The sequence below is a fragment of the Gadus chalcogrammus genome, chromosome 9, assembly GCF_026213295.1.
Source record: "Gadus chalcogrammus isolate NIFS_2021 chromosome 9, NIFS_Gcha_1.0, whole genome shotgun sequence".
In the NCBI taxonomy this organism is placed as follows: Eukaryota; Metazoa; Chordata; class Actinopteri; order Gadiformes; family Gadidae; genus Gadus; species Gadus chalcogrammus.
In genome coordinates this window covers 12,089,371-12,109,031 of record NC_079420.1, presented here as the reverse complement: position 1 = coordinate 12,109,031, position 19,661 = coordinate 12,089,371, and the positions used below count along the sequence as shown (strand labels likewise).

General features: G+C 52.1%; 3 protein-coding genes across 6 annotated transcripts; 2 read left to right on the top strand and 1 right to left on the bottom strand.

Annotated features, from left to right (window-relative positions):
- Positions 1-2,337: 2,337 nt before the first annotated feature.
- Positions 2,338-4,075, top strand: pclaf (PCNA clamp associated factor). Its single transcript, XM_056598386.1, has 4 exons — positions 2,338-2,471; positions 3,070-3,165; positions 3,384-3,558; positions 3,857-4,075. The coding sequence occupies exons 1-4, from the start codon at positions 2,426-2,428 to the stop codon at positions 3,888-3,890; spliced, it is 351 nt and encodes a 116-aa protein (XP_056454361.1). The 5' UTR covers positions 2,338-2,425; the 3' UTR covers positions 3,891-4,075.
- A 639-nt stretch (positions 4,076-4,714) lies between these two features.
- LOC130388778 (L-fucose kinase) lies at positions 4,715-16,465 on the top strand. Of its 4 annotated transcripts, none has more exons than XM_056598295.1 (24): positions 4,715-4,785; positions 6,318-6,447; positions 6,590-6,741; positions 7,328-7,378; positions 7,468-7,593; positions 7,736-7,808; positions 8,055-8,152; positions 8,393-8,473; positions 8,611-8,730; positions 9,012-9,183; positions 9,519-9,628; positions 9,738-9,839; positions 10,963-11,136; positions 11,576-11,637; positions 12,165-12,523; positions 12,962-13,208; positions 13,559-13,725; positions 13,812-14,039; positions 14,144-14,287; positions 14,563-14,682; positions 15,126-15,313; positions 15,779-15,878; positions 16,047-16,270; positions 16,346-16,465. In XM_056598295.1, the coding sequence occupies exons 2-24, from the start codon at positions 6,363-6,365 to the stop codon at positions 16,415-16,417; spliced, it is 3,255 nt and encodes a 1,084-aa protein (XP_056454270.1). In that variant the 5' UTR covers positions 4,715-4,785; positions 6,318-6,362; the 3' UTR covers positions 16,418-16,465. The 4 variants fall into 4 exon arrangements, with proteins under 4 accessions (XP_056454270.1, XP_056454272.1, XP_056454273.1 ...); XM_056598297.1 differs by having other exon boundaries at positions 4,770-4,861; positions 16,346-16,454; XM_056598298.1 differs by having other exon boundaries at positions 4,772-4,819; positions 16,346-16,454.
- On the bottom strand, positions 16,336-19,251 carry commd9 (COMM domain containing 9). Its single transcript, XM_056598300.1, has 6 exons — positions 19,161-19,251; positions 18,603-18,728; positions 18,356-18,495; positions 18,156-18,190; positions 17,956-18,059; positions 16,336-17,767 (listed from the first exon to the last, which is right to left on the bottom strand). Exons 1-6 carry the CDS (start codon positions 19,212-19,214, stop codon positions 17,660-17,662), a joined length of 567 nt encoding a protein of 188 aa, XP_056454275.1. The 5' UTR covers positions 19,215-19,251; the 3' UTR covers positions 16,336-17,659.
- Positions 19,252-19,661: the final 410 nt, after the last annotated feature.

Here is a 19,661-nt window from a genome sequence, read left to right as displayed (position 1 = left end):
GACCATGGATCATCATCATGTGTCCTGCAGGCCGCTGGAACAGTTTGACCTGTTACTCTGAGACCCCCCCCCCCTGGTTGGGTCTCTGCGGTGTTGGGGGCTTCACGTTACTCTGAGACCCCCCCGGGTTGGGTCTTGGTAGTGCGGGGGGCTTCACGTTACTCTGAGACCCCCCCGGGTTGGGTCTTTGGAGTGCGGGGGGCTTCACGTTACTCTGAGACCCCCCCGGGTTGGGTCTTTGGAGTGTGGGGGGTTTCACATCGGGGCTTCAGGCTCGGCCCGAAAAGCACAAACCAGTAATGGGGCCGTGGTCTTCAGGACCTGGTCTTCAGAGGACCTGGTCTTAAAGGACTTGGTCTTCAGAGGACCAGGTCTTAAAGGACCTGGTCTTCAGAGGACCTGGTCTTCAGAGGAGCTGGTCTTCAGAGGACCTGGTCTTCAGAGGACCTGGTCTTAAAATACCTGGTCTTCAGAGGACCTGGTCTTAAAGGACCTGGTCTTCAGAGGACCTGGTCTTCAGAGGAGCTGGTCTTCAGAGGACCTGGTCTTGAAGGTCCTGGTCTTGAAGGAGCTGGTCTTGAAGGTCCTGGTCTTGAAGGACCTGGTCTTGAAGGACCTGGTCTTGAAGGTCCATGTACCTTCTAAGGTGTTGCTAAGCTCTGCTCAGCTCAGGGTGACGGCTAAAGAAAAGAAAAAACTTGGAGGTTTGAGGAAACAATTGTGGTGTTTCAGCATCAAAGAAAGAAAGAGAGGCCAGGGGTCGGGGGCCAGAGGCCAGAGGCCAGGTGTTGGGGGCGTGAGGCCAGGGGCCAGAGGCCTGAGGCCAGGGACGGTCGGGGAGCGTTCAGATAACAAACAACCAAAACACCGTTCAGAAGCAGCTGGGTGCTGAGCCTGAGGGTCCTAACGCCACAACCCTGTTACCTGTCTGTGTATCCAGTCCACCATTGGATGTGTGTGTGTGTGTGTGTGTGTGTGTGTGTGTGTGTGTGTGTGTGTGTGTGTGTGTGTGTGTGTGTGTGTGTGTGTTTGGATGTGTGTGTGTGTGTGCATTTGGAAGTGTATGTATGTGTTTGATTGTGCGTGTGTGGTTGGATGTGTGTGTGTGTGCGTTTGGATGTGGATTGACCACATACACAATAGGTCTGAGTTTTTCTAAAGTTGAGAGCTACTGTATTCCAAAGTGAAGAGACAGAGGAACGGGTGTGAAGACAGAAAGAATAGTGTCAATAATTTTGATTTAATGTTGTCTATTTTGCGCTGCTAAAAGCTATGATTTTTTTGTCATTTCTTATAAACAACAAAATAACATTACCTAGTCGTGATGGGTCACTTGAGTGTGCTGCTATTTTATAAACTTTGTGTTATAATATAATTATTTTACTGCTTAAGAGATGCATTCAGAAATCATGCCGGGGCGAACAGTAGTGGACTGGAAACGTACACACGCACACACACACACACATGCTCACAAAGAACACACATGACCACACAAACACGCACACACACACACGGTCCTCCAGTCCCGGGCAGATCTGCGTTGTTGTGTATTGTTTCACATTTTGTTTTGTTTTTGAGTTTTTTGGGGAGGAGGTCGTCTTGTTGGACACTTCAGGATCTCACTTGGACTCCAGCTGTATGGGAGGGGGGGGGGGGTCTGAGCCTGGTTTCTCATGGTTCCTCATGGTTCCTCATAGGGTTCCAGAGGTCAGCTTGCCCCGCCCCCCGGGTATACAGCACCAATCACATCATGTACCTCAATGTCTGCTGCTCCACCTTGGTCAATAAACTTCTGCTTTCAGACGTTGTCTTGCAGTCCTTTGTCTCCAATAGTCCGCTCTCCAGTGGTTTTACCTATGAGCTTATTTTCAAATAAATAAAAATAAAAAAGGCAATAATATTATGATTATTAACGATGAATGAATGAGTAAGTTAGAATAAAAATGTATCTATGATCTACAACAATTTATATGAAAAATGCACACACATCCAGGTTTGAATGAATGAATTAGAACGACGAGACTATATGTGAATAACGAGGCTCCACCTCGTTATTAAAATGTCCTGTTCAGTTCCACTAATATGACATTAATCTCCCAGTTCTCTGTAAAATAGGCTGTTAAAAGCCGTGAAATGTTTCACTGTACCACTGTAACTTCTTAAGATCGGGAACGACTGTGATGAATCCCGACTAGCCCGGGCATAATTAACTGGTACACAGCGGAAATTGCGTTCCGTCTGACCGGGATAACGCTCTCATGCAGGGTCCTCTCCAAGGCACGCCTCTGACGTCAGGTATAGCTCCGCCTCCTCGTGACGTACACTCCCTCCTCCTCCCCTTTAAACGCTGGCGGGAGTATAGCTTAGAGCCGCAGTTTCGCAGAGCTCCGAACCCTTCGCCTTTTTTGAGAAAATAACCATAATAATGGTCCGGACGAAAGCGGACAGCGTCCCGGGCAGCTACAGAAAAGGTAACGGAGGCCCCGGATCCCGGGTTGCTTCAGGGTCCGGTCGTGGGCTGGATTACGAGCATATGGCTTCATATGAATAAAATATAGAATGGTAGATGTGTGTGTGTGTGTGTATATATATTTGTGTATATATATAATTACTATTCCTATGTAATGACTTGATTTAGTTCAATACCAATCAGAATTGCATGTGAATGTTGGGATGAAACTTTACGTTTATTGACGTAGTTCTGTTAGCGGGGATCGTCTCCCGCCAACCCGGGTCCCACAACCTCCCCCCGGGTTCTGTTTTCATGCATCAATATGTACTCTGTGTGTATGTATATATGTACGTTTATAAAGGTTAATAGTTCTGTTGGTTATGAAGGGGGGCTTGAGCGCTTTATCGATTTATCTTGATGAGAAACTGGCGCCAGTTTTAGGCGCCAGAGCTCCGAGGAACGTTAACTAGCGCGAGCGGTCACGTTACAGGCTTCATTCACGTCAGTCGTGTGTTTATTCACGTCAGTCATGTGTTTATTCTCGTTAGTCATGTGTTCATTCACGTCAGTCGTGTCTACATTCCTCTGGATTCATGTGTTTGTTGTGTTTTGTTCAGCCGTCGCAGCCACGGCGCCTCGGAAGTCTCTGGGCTCGTCCACTTCCGGTAACAACGGCAGCGGCGGCAGCAGCAGCTGTGCTCCCGGTACCCCCGGTGAGAGGCGGAAGTGGAGAATAACTGACCAACTGCTTTCTATCCATTTGTTATCAATGTTGCATTTTTTTTTAATCTGGCTATAAATCCACGTATTAATGTTCTCATCTGGATTTAAATTGTTTTCTGTTGTACTGCTAACCAGGTTAACTCATGGTGAACCTGGTTAATCTGTGGTGAGCTCTAGTTAACCTGGTTAACCCTGGTTGTGTCTCCAGCTAAGGGGAAGTATGCGGGGGGTAACCCTGTGTGCCCGAGGCCGACCCCGGACTGGCAGAAGGGCATCGGGGACTTCTTCGGGGGGCCGGGGCGGGTCCCCGAGAAGGAGAACCAGCTCCCCCTGGTGGAGGAGGGGGAGGCGGGTGGCAGCGGCACCTCCAAGGCCAGCAGGAGGTCAGAGTCCGCCCACCACTGCCGCTGGGAACACAAGGGATCCAATCACATGCCAGCACACTTATTAAGATCAGTTTCTGTCCATCGCCACAGAGGGGAGACTCAGGCCGGTCTAAACAGGGTTTAACTCTCAGGCCGGTCTAAACAGGGTTCAACTCATTAAACTGTCTAAAGGGGTGCTGTATCACTAGGGTGCTGTACAGGGTAGGAAGGACCTGAACTGGTAAAGGGTTCTTCATGTAGCAGGGGGCGCTGCTATTGGCTGGGCATGCTGTCTAACTTGTTTCTACCGCCCAAGGTCCCGACCCCTGCCGGAGGAGGAGGATGAATGAAGCTGTCTGCGCGGTTCTTCCTGTTTCACTACCTTCTTGAACTGCTGTCTTTTTAATGTACATCTGTAAATAAATTACTGCTTCATTTTGTATAGCGCTCAATAAACACCATGTTTTGGATTCATGTGTCATGTTGTCTGGAGCGAAACACAGGGAACCATAACACTGTATACTATTAAATGAATCAAACTATCCACTACCTACTATTGAATGACCAATAGAACCTTCTCTACTAGTATATGACTAGAACCATCTAGAATTTTAAACAGACATTGCACCAGGAGAAGATGTTTCTGTTCACAGTTGTATAAAATATTAAAATGGCTGCATTGTTTAACACCAAAAAATATAAAGAGTGGGTGACCCTTAAACATCTTACCTGGATGAAGTCCACATTAAATCTGTTAAACTGAGGGGTCGTTTCCTTTAGTGGCCAGGGGCGTGTTAGTTTGAGTAGCACGTTAGTTTGAATAGCACGGACATGAACATGACTCCACTCCTGAATGGACGGTAGTATTACAGGTATCCATGAATGGCTTTCCCTTACCCGTTACAAATGACATGCAAAGGTAGTTGCATCTATTATTTTGGGTTGTGAAGTCTGGTCTATAGATTCAGAACTATAAAATGTTCCCAAAGAAATCGGGATTATCAAAATTTGTATGCAATGAATTAAAACTAACGCGAATGTGTGTAGTTGGATAACGGACCGATCGAGTCAACATATCTAACGTTCATATACTTGCGATCTTAAATACATTTACCGTTATCCTCTTAAAAATAATGAATTATTAAAATAGTACTTAATTAGGTAAATCAAGTCTCGAGCAATGTCAAGTCTCGCGAGATTTGAGTTGTTGACGGAAAAGATTGGTGAGAGCTTGAGAGAGCGAAGGTTCGTATTCTCTGAGAGATTAGTATTCTCTAAAGTGAGTGTTCTCTAAGAGATTACTGTTACTGTTCTCTAAGAGGTTAGTGATCTCTAGGAGGGGGTAGTGTTCTCTAAGAGAGATTACTGTTACTGTTCTCTAAGAGAGGTTAGTGATCTCTAGGAGGGGGTAGTGTTCTCTAAGAGAGATTACTGTTACTGTTCTCTAAGAGAGGTTAGTGTTCTCTAAGAGAGGTTAGTGTTCTCTAGGAGAGGATAGTTATCTCTGGAAGAGAGGTTATAGTTCTCTAAAAGAAGAGAGGTTAGGGTTAGGACACATCTTCTCCCGGTGCAATGTCTGTTTAAAATTCTAGATAGATGGTTCTAGTCATATACTAGTAGAGAAGGTTCTATTGGTCATTCAATAGTAGGTAGTGGATAGTTCTATTCATTCAATAGTATACTTAGTGAGACAGTGTTATGGTTCCCTGTGTTTCGCTCCGGGGGCCTGAATCCAAAACATGGTGTTTATTGAGCGCTATACAAAATGAAGCAGTAAACTATTAACAGATGTACATTAAAAAGACAGCAGTTCAAGAAGGTAGTGAAACAGGAAGAACCGCGCAGACAGCTTCATTCATCCTCCTCCTCCGGCAGGGGTCGGGACCTGGGGCGGTAGAAACAAGTTAGACAGCATGCCCAGCCAATAGCAGCGCCCCCTGCTACATGAAGAACCCTTTACCAGTCCAGGTCCTTCCTACCCTGTACAGCACCCTAGTGATACAGCACCCCTTTAGACAGTTTAATGAGTTGAACCCTGTTTAGACCGGCCTGAGAGTTAAACCCTGTTTAGACCGGCCTGAGTCTCCCCTCTGTGGCGATGGACAGAAACTGATCTTAATAAGTGTGCTGGCATGTGATTGGATCCCTTGTGTTCCCAGCGGCAGCGGTTGGCGGAGATTACTGTTGCTGTTCTCTAAGAGAGGTTAGGGATCTCTAGGAGGGGTTAGTGTTCTCTAAGAGAGGTTAGTGTTCTCTAGGAGAGGATAGTTATCTCTGGAAGAGAGGTTAGAGTTCTAAGAGAGATTGGTGTTCTCTAGGAGAGGTTAGTGTTCTCTAAGAGAGCTGAGTATTCCCTAATAGAGCTGAGTGTTCCCTAATAGAGGTTAGTGTTCTCTAAGAGAGGTTAGTTATCTCTGGAAGAAGAGAGGTTAGTTATCTCTGGAAGAAGAGAGGTTAGTGATCTCTGGAAGAGAGGTTAGAATGCTCTAGAAGAAGGGAGGTTAGTGATCTCTGGAAGCAGAGAGGTTAGTGATCTCTAGAAGACTCAGGAGGTTGTAAGGAGATCTCCTGACCACGAGACTTCAGAGAATTGTTGGACCAAACCAACCTGATCAGATTCCTTCATCTTGATAGATTTTAACCTGAGCCTGTCTTTGACCCTTCTAGGATGTACAGGGTCCCTTAATACTTAGTTGTGGTCCCTTAATATGTTCTTATAGGTCCTTAATATGTACTTATAGTCCTTTAATATGTACTTCTATCCCTTCTCCCTCCAGCCCGTCAGAGGTCCTTGTGGTTTCAGACTGAGGATCTCAGAGACGATGTTGAGCGGACCTGCAGGCTTCAGATGGACAGTCATCATATTAACGTGCCAACATAAAGACAGTGTTTATGCCTTTCAAAAAGGTGACTTCATGGAAAGAAGATATAGATAAATTGTGTGTTCTGGTCCTGTTTTCTCTGGTCTCCTGGTTCTCAGTGTGTTCTCCGGTCTCCTGGTTCTCAGTGTGTTCCTGTTCTCAGTGGGTTGTGGTTCTTTGTGTCTCAGAGCTTGACCTGCGTCAGACCCGGGGCTCGGTGGGCCCGGGGACCCTGCTCCTGACGGCCTCGGACCCGGAGGAGAGGCTGGGCAGCGGGGGGGCCACGCTTAACGCCCTCCTGGTGGCAGCCGAGCACTTGAGCGCCCGAGCAGGCCACACGGTGAGCTCCTCTTAATGAGCAGGTGAGGTCCTCTTAACAAGCAAGTGAGCTCCTCTTAATAAGCAGGTGAGGTCCTCTTAAAATGCAGGTGAGCTCCTCTTAACGAGAGGCCACATGGTGAGCTCCTCTTAACTAGCGGTGAGCTCCTCCTAACGAGCGGTGAGCTCCTCCTAACAAGCAGATGAGATCCTCTTGACGAGCGGCCACACGGTAAGGACCTCTTAACGAGCAGGTGAGCTCCTCGTAACGAGCGGCCACACGGTGAGCTCCTCCTAACAAGCAGTGAGCTCCTCCTAACAAGCAGGTGAGCTCCTCTTGACGAGCGGCCACACGGTAAGGACCTCTTAACGAGTAGGTGAGCTCCTCTTAACGAGCGGCCACACAGTGAGCTCCTCTTAACGAGCAGGTGAGCTTCTCATAACGAGCGGTCCCCAGGTGAGCCTCCCCTCCCTCCGTGTAGTCTCACCTGTCTGATGGTAACGGGTGAGCCTGTCCGCGTCCCAAAGATAAAGGAGGTTCTCTGTAATTCTGTGTTTCTATGTAGCCCAGGGTGGTTGTGGGTAATATGATCTGTTGATGTTGACAGGTGGTGACGGCCGATGTCCTGGAACACTCCCACATCCTGGTCCTTCACACGGTAAGGTGGGGGGTCTTGAAGAGGAGGGGATCTCCTCCTGGGACCTGGCCTCCCAGGTGACCCCTGACCCCAGAGTGATGTGTCCTCAGGGCCGGGACTACCCGTGGGGCGGCTGCAGCAGGGCCTTCAGCTGGCTGGCGGAGGAGGCGGCGTCCCCCAGGCTGACGGCCCCGGTGTGCTGTGTGGACCAGCTGCTGGACCGTCTGGACACCCAGGTGACCCATGACCCCCGGGGCCCCAGGGCCGTCCAGGGGGGGCGGCTACAGGCCGTTTGAAGTGTCTGAAGCATTATTCGAAGCCGCCCTCTTGGTACTGTTCAGCCTTCCTGTTGTCATTAGTCTTGCTGTTGTGTTGCAGATCTGCCCGGGATCGCCCCCTGGGGTCTGGGTCTGCAGCACCGACATGCTGCTCAGCCTACCGCTCGACTACGGTGAGCCCCTGAGATACTACAGCTAGCCACATGCTAACTATGGATGGATACATGAAGAAACCTGCTAATTATGGCAAGCGACATGCTACCTTTGACGAGCTATATGCTACCTACGCCTAGCTACATGCTTGGTATGGTTAGAAACTGCCATCAACTTACTAACCATCGCTATCTACATGATAATTGTCTGGTTATATGCTACCTATAGAGCTAGAGCTAGAGCTAGCTGCTGATCTTGTGTTCCAGCCCCATCCTGGGAGGGTTTCTCCGGGGTCAGGGTGCTGGCTCTGCCCGGCGACCCCTCCTTCGCTGCCCATCACGGAGTATACCTCGCCGACCAGCAGGTAAACAAACCTCTGGCCACTGCGTGTGTGGTGGTCTCCTAGCCTCTAGAGGCAGCGTGTGTTGTGGTCTCCTAGCCTCTAGAGGCTGCGTGTGTTGTGGTTTCGTAGCCTCTAGAGGCAGCGTGTGTTGTGGTCTCCTAGCCTCTAGAGGCAGCGTGTGTTGTGGTCTCCTAGCCTCTAGAGGCAGCGGGTGTTGTGGTCTCCTAGCCTCTAGAGGCAGCGTGTGTTGTGGTCTCCTAGGGGACGGTGAAGGACATCATCTACAGAGGCAGCAGCGAGGAGATCCAGCGAGCGTCACTGCCTGACGGGAACGTACCCATGGTGAGATGCGGGAGGTCGCCACACACACACACCAAACACACGGTGGCCATGGTTACACGCAGTCACCATGGTAACAGGCTGTTACCCTTGGGATGCCCGCCGAACAGGCTGTTACCGTTGTATATATATGATTTCAGGTATCAGGCGTTGTGTTCTTCAGCAGCAGCGTATCAGAGCGCTTGCTGCAGACCCATGTGACCCCTCCTCTGGACGGCTGCACCTACCTGGGCCTGGACTCTGGAGCCCCGCCCCTCCAGGTAGTAGCAGCGGTTACTATGACGACCGCAACCAATTGCGACCGCTTCCATGCCAAGATACCATAACGACCGCTGCCATGACGACATATAACGACCGCTGCCATGACAACATACCATGAGGACCGCTGCCATGACAACATACCATGAGGACCGCTGCCATGACAACATACCATGAGGACCGCTGCCATGACAACATACCATGACGACCGCTGCCATGAGAACATACCATGACGACTGCTGCCATGACAACATACCATAAGGACTCTGTGCGTTCCCTGTAGATCTCTCTGTTCCTGGACGTGGTGAAGGCACTGTGTGCCGACCTGACTCTGGAGCAGTTTGTCAACAGAGAGCCAGAAGACGGCCGCACTCTGGAACCCCCCCAGCGGGCAGCGCTGAGGCGGGGGCGAGAGACACTGTGGCACACGCTGAGAGGAGCCTCGCTCACAATGGGTGAGAGAGGGCGAGAGACACTGTGACACACGCTGAGAGGAGCCTCGCTCACTATGGGGGAGAGAGGGCGAGAGACACTGTGACACATGCTGAGAGGAGCCTCGCTCACTATGGGAGTGAGGGCGAGAGACACTGTGACACATGCTGAGAGGAGCCTCGCTCACTATGGGAGTGAGGACGAGAGACACTGTGACACATGCTGAGAGGAGCCTCGCTCACTATGGGGGAGAGAGGGCGAGATACACTGTGGCCCACACTAAGAGGAGCCTTGCTCTACTTGGTCACATGGTTCATGGTTCGTGGAACAGCTCCATAACCTCTGCTCTGTCCTGCAGCGTACGTCCCAGGTGGTCGCTATGACTACCTGAGTCTCTCTGCCAAGGACCATGTGACCCGTCTGACCCGCGACACCATGGGGAACCGGTTCATACTGGCCCACGTTCAGGTGAGCCACACCATCCTAGTGCTACTCCACCCTAGAGCTACACCACCCTAGTGCTACTCCTCCATAGTGCTACCCCACCCTCTGGGTAAGCAGTGTCTGTCTCCTCCAGAGCCGTCCCTCAGTGAGTCCCGGAGCCAGGGTCATCAACTCCGTCCTCCAGGGAGACGTCACCGTGGCAACCGCCTCTGTGGTACAACATTGTCACCTGCAGGTATCCATGAAATATTATTCATACAGCGCATCTCTTGAAAGACAGAGTGATTCACAAGGAAACCCCACATGGAAATAACGTTTGTTGAAATCTGAATCACGGACGATGGCACACTGGCATTATGTTTGTCTATAAAAGTGTCTTCTTACTATCTGCTCATTTATCAGATGTTTTGAGTGAGAGAGAGATGGAAAGTTCAATCAGATTCCTGTCATTAAGGAGCAGGTAGGGGTTGGACAGGACAGAGACAGGTCATTAAGGAGCAGGTATGGGTTGGACAGGACAGAGACAGGTCATTAAGGAGCAGGTAGGGGTTAGACAGGACAGAGACAGGTCATTAAGGAGCAGGTAGGGGTTAGAGAGTACAGAGACAGGTCGTTAAGGAGCAGGTAGGGGTTAGACAGTACAGAGACAGGTCGTTAAGGAGCAGGTAGGGGTTGGACAGGACAGAGACAGGTCATTAAGGAGCAGGTAGGGGTTAGACAGTACAGGGACAGGTCATTAAGGAGCAGGTAGGGGTTAGACAGTACAGAGACAGGTCATTAAGGAGCAGGTAGGGGTTGGAAAGGACAGAGACAGGTCATTAAGGAGCAGGTAGGGGTTAGACAGTACAGGGACAGGTCATTAAGGAGCAGGTAGGGGTTAGACAGTACAGAGACAGGTCATTAAGGAGCAGGTAGGGGTTAGACAGTACAGAGACAGGTCGTTAAGGAGCAGATAGGGGTTAGACAGTACAGAGACAGGTCAGTAAGGAGCAGGTAGGGGTTAGACAGTATAGAGACAGGTCATTAAGGAGCAGGTAGGGGTTAGACAGGTCATTAAGGAGCAGGTAGGGGTTAGACAGGTCATTAAGGAGCAGGTAGGGGTTAGACAGGTCATTAAGGAGCAGGTAGGGGTTAGACAGTACAGGGACAGGTTATTAAGGAGCAGGTAGGGGTTAGACAGTACAGAGACAGGTCATTAAGGAGCAGGTAGGGGTTAGACAGTACAGAGACAGGTCATTAAGGAGCAGGTAGGGGTTAGACAGTACAGGGACAGGTTATTAAGGAGCAGGTAGGAGTTAAGGGGCTTTGAACCCAGGACCCTTCAGTTGGTCGGACCCCCTAACCCACCCTCCCCCCAGGGTCCGCTGAGCCTCCCCTCGGGGGGGCTGCTCTCCGGCCTGGACCTCCAGGCCTCCTCCCACCTCCGGAGGCTGACCCTGGCTGATGACCTCATCATCCAGGGACACAGGATCCGGCTGGGCGGGCTGCAGCTGACGGTGTTCAGCGCTCTGGGCGCCCGCGACCACCTGGAGGTACAGACCAGGAGCACACTGAGACCAGGAGCACACTGAGACCAGGAGCACACTGGGATTAGGTGATCTCCTCACTGGAGCACACTGTGGGGTTAGTTGATCTCCTCACAGACCAAGAGCAGACTGAGGGGTTAGTTGATCTCCTCACAGACCAGGAGCAGACTGAGGGGTTAGTTGATCACCTCACAGACCAGGAGCACACTGAGGGGTTAGTTGATCACCTCACAGACCAGGAGCAGACTGAGGGGTTAGTTGATCACCTCACAGACCACACTGAGACCAGGAGGATACTGGGGTTAGGTGTTCTCCTCTCATACCAGGGGGACACTGAGGGGTTCACAGACCAGGACACACTGAACCCCTCAGTGTGCTCTCCATCGAGAAGGTTTAGTTGGTACGTGGTACCTGGTTCCTGTGTGTTGAGTTGTGTTGTCTCCAGGGATCCTCTGAGACCATCCTGAACCAGGACTGGAGCCACTTCTACGCACGCACCGGCATCCAGTAAGACTCTCTCTCAGTGTCACTCTCCCAGTGAGACTCTGCCACTAAGACTCTCCCAGTAAGACTCTCCCACTGTGACCTTCCCAGTATGAGGAGACGTTAGGATTCAGTAAAAGTAGTAGTAGTTCTAGTAGTAGTAGTAGTGGTAGTGGTAGTAAGTCTGGCTATTGCCAGACCAAGCTCAATCGTTGATTGCATGTCGGTCTGGGGAAGCTGCTGTCATTTTCTTCAGCACAAGAGGCGTGATCAACGGGCCTAGGTCAACTGACTTTGTACACGATTGGCTGCTTGCCGTCACTTCCCTGTCGTCATTCTGTTAAACCAGCTAATAGCGCGCCAAGGGGAAAAGCCAGCTCGGTGATTGGCTCCCGCAAAAACGTATCGGCAGCAGAAAGAAATGTATTGCCCTTCCCCAGACCCTTGTGAAGGGCGAACTCAAATCACCGGCAGACTAAGTAGTAGTAGTAGTAGTAGTAGTAGTAGTAGTAGTAGTAGTAGTAGCAGTACTATATGCTCTGTGTCTCCAGGCCAGAGGACCTGTGGGCTCCAGGTAAGCCCCACCCCCTGCTGGAGGCCCGCCTTTTCCCCGCCCTCCAGGCCAGGGGGGGGGCAGTGGGCCTGGACCAGGGGGGCGTGGCCTGGCTGCTGGGCGGGGCAGGGTCACTGGAGCGGTGGAGAGGGGCATGGCGGCTGTCACTCAGAGAGCTGCTGTCGCTCACCGACCAGGAGGCGGAGCTCCGATGGAGGGAGGAGCTGTTGTTCCTGGTGGGCCGGAGGAGAGTGATTGACACGCTGACCAGCCAATCAGACGACTGCCTGCTGCCCTGCTTCAGAGCAGCAGTCCTAGGCGGCCAACAGGGGGAGCTGCTGAAGACCCTGGACTCCAGTGAGCAACTACATCAACTTATTAATATAGATATATACATATAGAGATATATATATATCTATATCTATAGATATACATATAGATATATACATACATATAGAAATACCACAGTTCAAAACGCTACATGACTGCTACACCACCTTAAAACAAACTATGAACTACGCTACACCACACCGCCTCTCCCTGGCCTTCCCTCCCTTTTTATGATATGTTGTTATTTTTATGTTTTTCATGTACTGTCCTTATTTTAAATCAACATCAATAATGTTTGTATATACTGTAGGTATATAAAGTGTTCTGTGTTCCTTTATGTTTTCCCCATGTACGGCACTTTGGCCAGTGAAAACTGTTTTTAAATGTGCCTTATAAATACATTTGATTTACTTACACCCCCCTACACCACCCTATCTGGTTAACTCTCTCTGTGTCCCGCTGTAGTTGCTGCAGGCACCCTGGAGGGGGCGGGGCCAGAGGCGGGGGCGGAGGCGTGTCTGGGCGTGGCCGCTCGCGCCATGGCCTGTGTGGCGGACGTCCTGGTGTGCATGGCGGGGGAGGGGAGGGGCGGGCTGCGGAGCGGCCCAGCGGCCAATCAGGCGTGGAGCCCCGCCCTCAGCCTCCTGGAGGAGGGGCAGGTGCAGGAGGGCGTGGCCAGCCTGGCCAGGGAGAGAGAGCTCTGGCTGCACAGGTGAGACCAGTCCTACTGGGAGTGTTACTGGGGGTGTAACTGGGGGGTCCTACTGAAAGTGTTTCTTGGGGCCCCTACTAAGAATGTTACTGGGGGTCCTACTGGGAGTGTTACTGGGGGGTCCTACTGGGGGGCCTCTGCTGGGAGTGTTACTGGGGGGTCCTACTGGAAGTATTACTGGTGGGGTCCTACTGGGAGTGTTACTGGGGGGCCTCTACTGGGAGTGTTACTGGGGGCCGGGCCTCTACTGGGAGTGTTACTGGTGGGGTCGTACTGGGAGTGTTACTGGGGGGCCTCTATTGGGGGTGTTAATGGGGGGTCATGCTCATCGTGTGACCTCTGACCTCCAGACCCGACCTGCTGGTGCGTGCGGCGCGGCACTACGAGGGGGCGGGGCAGGTTTTGCTGCGGCGCGCCCTGATGTCCTCCCATTGGTTGGTCTCCACAGGCCCCTCCCCCGTCCCGCCTCTGGACCACTGGCAGGAGGTGGACTGCCCCGCCCGGCTCGACCTGGCAGGTGAGACCCCCCAGGACCAGGACTCTAGACCGACCCTCTACCTACCCTCCTCCTCATTGGCTGATGTGTTTGTCCGTCATGTGCAGGGGGCTGGAGCGACACGCCCCCCATTGCCTTCGAGCACGGCGGCTCGGTCACCAACATGGCGGTCAGGGTGGACGGGCAGCGGCCAATCGGAGCCCGCGCCCGCCGCATCAGGGAGCCCCTCCTCCTGTTGGTCAGCCATGCCGGGGGGCGGGACAGCGAAGTCGCCACGGAAACCGTGTGTGAAAGTCTGGAGGGTCTGAAGGACCACTGTCAGCCTCACGCCCCCGGTAACCATGGAGACGCAGAGGTCATGACCCCAGACATAGGGAACCCCGGCCGCATCCAATTAACGTGTGTGTGTGCGTGTGCGTGTGTGTGTGTGTGTGTGCAGGCGCTCTCCTCAAGGCAGTGTGTGTGTGCAGCGGCCTGGTGTCGCTGAGCTCCCAGCAGCCTCTGGGGCAGCAGCTGATGGAGCGCTGGGGGGGAGGGGTGGAGCTGCACAGCTGGTCCCTGCTGCCCCACGGCTCCGGGCTGGGTACGACCTCCGTCACCTCCATCACCTCCAACCCATCACCTCCATCACCCCCATCACTTCGACCCCATCACCCCATCACGTCCACCTCCCATCACCTCCACCCCCTCCACAACCCATCACCTCCATCCATCACCTCCACCCCCTCCACCAGCCATCACCTCCATCACCTCCAACCCGTCACCTCAATCAGCTCCAACCCTCACCTCCATCACATCACCTCCAACTCCTCCACCCAACACCTCCAGCCACCATCCCTGATGGCGTGTGTCCTGCAGGTACGAGCAGCATCCTGGCAGGGGCGCTGTTGGCTGCCGTCTACCTGATAACCGGCCGCTCCTACAGCCCTGAGGGCCTGGTCCACGCCGTGCTGCACCTGGAGCAGCTCCTGACCACAGGTACACTGGAGGGGCGGGGCCACAGGTACACCTGGGGGGGAGGGGCCACAGGGACGCCTGGGGGGGAGGGGCCACAGGAACACCTGGAGGGAAGGGGCGTCAGGGACACCTGGAGGGGAGGGGCCAGAGGGACACCTGGGGGGGAGGGGCCACAGGGACACCTGGAGGGGAGGGGCCACAGGGACACCTGGGGGGGAGGGGCCACAGGGACACCTGGAGCGAAGGGGCCACAGGAACACCTGGAGGGGAGGGGCCACAGGGACACCTGGAGGGGAGGGGCCACAGGAATACCTGGAGGGGAGGGGCCACAGGAACACCTGGAGGGGAGGGGCCACAGGGACACCTAGGGGGGAGGGGGCTGGGAGGGGGGAGACGGGGAGGATCCGTGGATCACAGATAGATGTATGTATCATCCATGTATATTGGGTGGTGTCTTTCCCTAGGTGGAGGCTGGCAGGACCAGGTGGGGGGGCTGGTGGGTGGGGTGAAGGTGGGGCGCTCCCGGGCGGCGCTGCCCCTCCGGGTGGAGGTGGAGCGTCTCACTCCATCACAGGACTTCCTGGAAGAAGTCCAACGGCATCTCCTATTGGTCTACACCGGCAAGACCCGCCTTGCACGCAACCTCCTGCAGGTAGGTCACCATAGCAACCTCCTGCAGGTAGGTCTCCATAGCAACCTCCTGCAGGTAGGTCTCCATAGCAACCTCCTGCAGGTCGGTCTCCATAGCAACCTCCTGCAGGTCGGTCTCCATAGCAACCTCCTGCAGGTTAGTCTCCATAGCAACCTCCCGAAGGTCGGTCTCCATAGCAACCTCCTGCAGGTCGGTCTCCATAGCAACCTCCTGCAGGTCGGTCTCCATAGCAAACTCCTGCAGGTAGGTCTCCATAGCAACCTGTTGCAGGAAGGTAGGTCTCCATAGCAACCTGTCGCAGGAAGGTAGGTCTCCATAGCAACCTGTCGCAGGAAGGCAGGTTTCCCTAGAGGTCCTCAGTACAGACCAGGGAGGAGCTGGGGTCGTCAAGGTGGGGTTGGTGATGGTGTTTCAGGTCAGGGTGGTGATGGTGGTGATGGTGGTGATGGTGTAATGGTGTTTCAGGATGTGGTGAGGAGCTGGTACGCCCGCCTGCCCTCCATCGTGCAGAACGCCCACGACCTGGTGGCCAACTCTGAGGCCTGTGTGAGGGCCTTCACAGAGGGTACACACACACACACACACACACACACACACACACACACACACACACACACACACACACACACACACACACACACACACACACACACACACACACACACACACACACACACACACACACACACACACACACAACGTGGGCTGGAGACTAAAGCGGCCGTGCTGATAGGCTCCCTGCAGGGCCTGGGGGCGTGTCTGCGGCGGGCGCGGCAGCAGAAGAGGCAGATGGTGCCGGGCTGTGAGCCCAGCTCCGTCAGGCTGCTGATGGAGGCGCTGGAGCCGCTGGCGCTGGGCCATAGCCTGGCGGGGGCGGGCGGAGGAGGCTTCCTCTACCTGCTCACCAGGGAGCCCCTGCAACGGCTCGCTGTGTTGGAGCTGCTTCAGCGCACCCCGGTAACACCACCCGTACCCCACCCCACCTTGTTTACCCTGTGCTGGTTGCTGTGGTAACAGTTGTTTGTTCCTCAGGGTCTCGGAGACTTCAGTGTGCACAGCGTGGAGCTGGACCCGGAGGGGTTGAGCGTCCTGCCACCCGGCTGAGACACACCCCTTTTCTGTAATGGTTAAACATTAAAGTATTAACAATTGAGGTGTGATTTTCTTGTGTTGTCGGGCAGAGAGGCCAGAACTAGTTATTCATGGTCAGTGAACACGTGATGTCATCACCAGTGAAAACATGCCGCCTTCAAAACAGCTCGGTAGTTCGGAAGCTCTTCCGTGTGTTCAGCTTACGCTTCTTAGAAGTTCGTAAGGCTATGACATAAAACCGGAAAACAGATCCTTCTGGAGACTAGACCTCATAACAAGTATGGATGCCCGCCAGGACCTTTTTGCGCTTCTTTGCTGAATCTGATGATTCAGTTATTGGAACTGCTTGCGACGGTTGAACATGAGCAAGAATTTATCCGATGATTTATAATTGTAAGCTATAATTTATTGTAATGCAAATGTTGGAATGGGTGTTAAGTTTGCCTCTTAGTGCATGCTGCAAGTTCACTTTAGTCTATCAATAAAATGGGCAGCCATTGTTGTGACGTGACCTCGGAGGATTCGGCTAGCTTTAGGCCCAATCCTATTTCTACCCCTTACCCCTTCCCCCTACCCCTTGTTTTGAAGGGGGAAGGGGAACGGGGTAGAAATGGGATTGGGCCTTTATTCCGCACAGCGAAAACTCAGACCCAACAGAGTGTTCAAAGCACTTTCCTCCAAGCTTAAGGTCCGAACCTCCTGGAAACTGACCGTTTTGAATGCTGCAACAGTGACGTCATCCCCAGTGAACAAAGTGATGTCATCACCAGTGAACACAGTGATGTCATCACCTCTCGTCACTACCCAGAGGAACGGGAGAACTGTTCATATTTTTACTTACTTTATTCATGCTTTAATTCTGAAAGATTTACAAAAACAAAATGTAAAGTTACGCTTTATTAGAAATGTGACAATGAACAAAAACCAGCTCCACAAATATCTTGTTACTATGGAAATTCTAACAAAGACGGAGATAGATATCATAGAACAGGTACAGACATAGGTATATATAATATAGAACAGTTATAGATGTATAATGTACAACCGTTAACTGTTGTGGTACATGTGTTGACACCAGAGTTGTGTTCCACCAGAGTTGTGTTGACAGCAGAGTTGTTACTTGTTGTGGTGACGCCAGAGTTGTGTTAACACCAGAGTTGCGTGTTGACACCAGAGTTGTGGTACATGTGTTTGACACCAGAGTTGTGTTGACACCAGCGTTGTGTTACATGTCGTGTTGACACCAGAGTTGTGTTATTTCCCGGCCACCAGGGCCAGCTGCTGCCTCAGGCGTCCCAGTCCGTCCAGCATTGTGTCCAGAGTCTCACGGCTCGACTCCACCACCACCCGGTCCTCCCCCAGCTACACACACACACACACACACACACACACACACACACACACACACACACACACACACACACACACACACACACACACACACACACACACACACACACACACACACACACACACGTTGAAGCCTTTAAAGAGGTGTTTGCTTGCGTTGTGGGGAAGGATAGCTGTAGCTGGCTGACCAGCTAACCAACCTGCAGGCTCAGCAGACAGCTTGGTACGGCCATGCGGCTGACGGAGTCTGATGACGTCACCATGTCCACCCTCCAATCAAACGCTTTCAACTGTGGGAGAGAGACTACAAACACACACACAGACACACAATGTGTCCAAATATTGCACTTGACCCCCGCCCCTGAAGTCATGTGACTATATGTTAATGAGTCCTACTCACTGTGCGTCTGGATGGCCTCTGAGCGCCAAGCAGGGCTGAGAGGAGGTCAAAACAACATTATCACATCAGAGTAGATTACAGATCATTAATGGGGCTATTAAATGATGTCATCACAGGCCTCACGCTACGGCCCCCAGGGGCCCCAGGCTCACACTACGCTCACCAGGGCCCCCGGCCTAACACTACGGCCCTCAGCTGACCTGAGTTCCAGGAGGATCTTTGTGATCAGGTTCTTGAGGCTGGCATGGAAGGAGGCGGGGAACAGATCCTGGATCTGCTGCGGTCGGGTCAGACCGCGGAATACCACATGGTGGGCGAGAGAGTGCAGACACTGCAGCAGCTAGGAGAGCGAGAGAACATTACCAAAGCTTTAAACAACTTTATCAAAGCGCCTTAAAAATTTAACAAATGGAAGAATAACCGAATCCTATGGAGTTGAAATCGAACCTGCTGCGCCTGCGCGAAGGGGATGTCTAGGTCCTCCGCCGTGCGCTGGGCCAGCCGGCCGCCCTCTGGCGCCACCTGCTGGTAGCTCTGGGAGAACAGCTCCCGCAGCGCATCCTTCGAGGGCGACTACACACACACATGTTGATAGAATAACATGTTGATAGAATTACATGTTGATAGATTAACATGTTGATAGATAAACCGTAGAAGTCCAATGAGGTCAAGTCTCTTTTAGGTTCAATACAAGAAAGCCTTTAGGACTTGATCCTCATCTAGGATCAGATGGCTTGAAAAGACACACGAATTACATGCGGATACATAATCACATGATTAATAACCGATTAACAGTAAGACACATTTTCAACACGAAATACATTTTCCTTGTATGGAATTGCGATGTCAACCGATGTCAACCTGCCAGGACAACTGACGTCTCCTGAGGAAGCTTCAAGCATCCTATTATATATTATATATGATATATGATATAAAGAGTGTTGGTGAAATCGAGGCATGAACACAGAGCATCAAGACTACTGGAATAATATAATATGAATAAACCTTTAGGAGAAGTTCCAGAGAAACAAAAAACTGTTCATCGAAGGGAGCCGCCATATTGCCACGTGACGTCAAGAGGACTGGTCACGTGAGGCAGATTACGGTCACGTGACAGTAGATCGCAGTTTTTAAATAACACATTGATAATAATGTAGTGAATAGTGAATTGAATCAATTATATTCTTCGTTTCCTAATTGTTGATCTTTAATCACTTTATTGACCGTTTGTATTGTCAGTTAATCTTTTTAATTGGGACATGGCCATTTTTATTATTATTATACGGCAAATAGAGTTGAACGTTCAAATAACAATATCAACCAATGTTTCGTGTCACAGCGGGAGGAGGCGGGGCCTGTCACAGTGGGAGGGGCGGGGCCTACAGATGACAGGCAGGCTGTCACAGATGGAGGGGGCGGGGCCTGTCACAGTGGGAGGGGCGGGGCCTATAGATGACAGGCCGCCTGTCACAGCGGTTTGGGGCGGGGCCTGCAGCAGTTGACAGG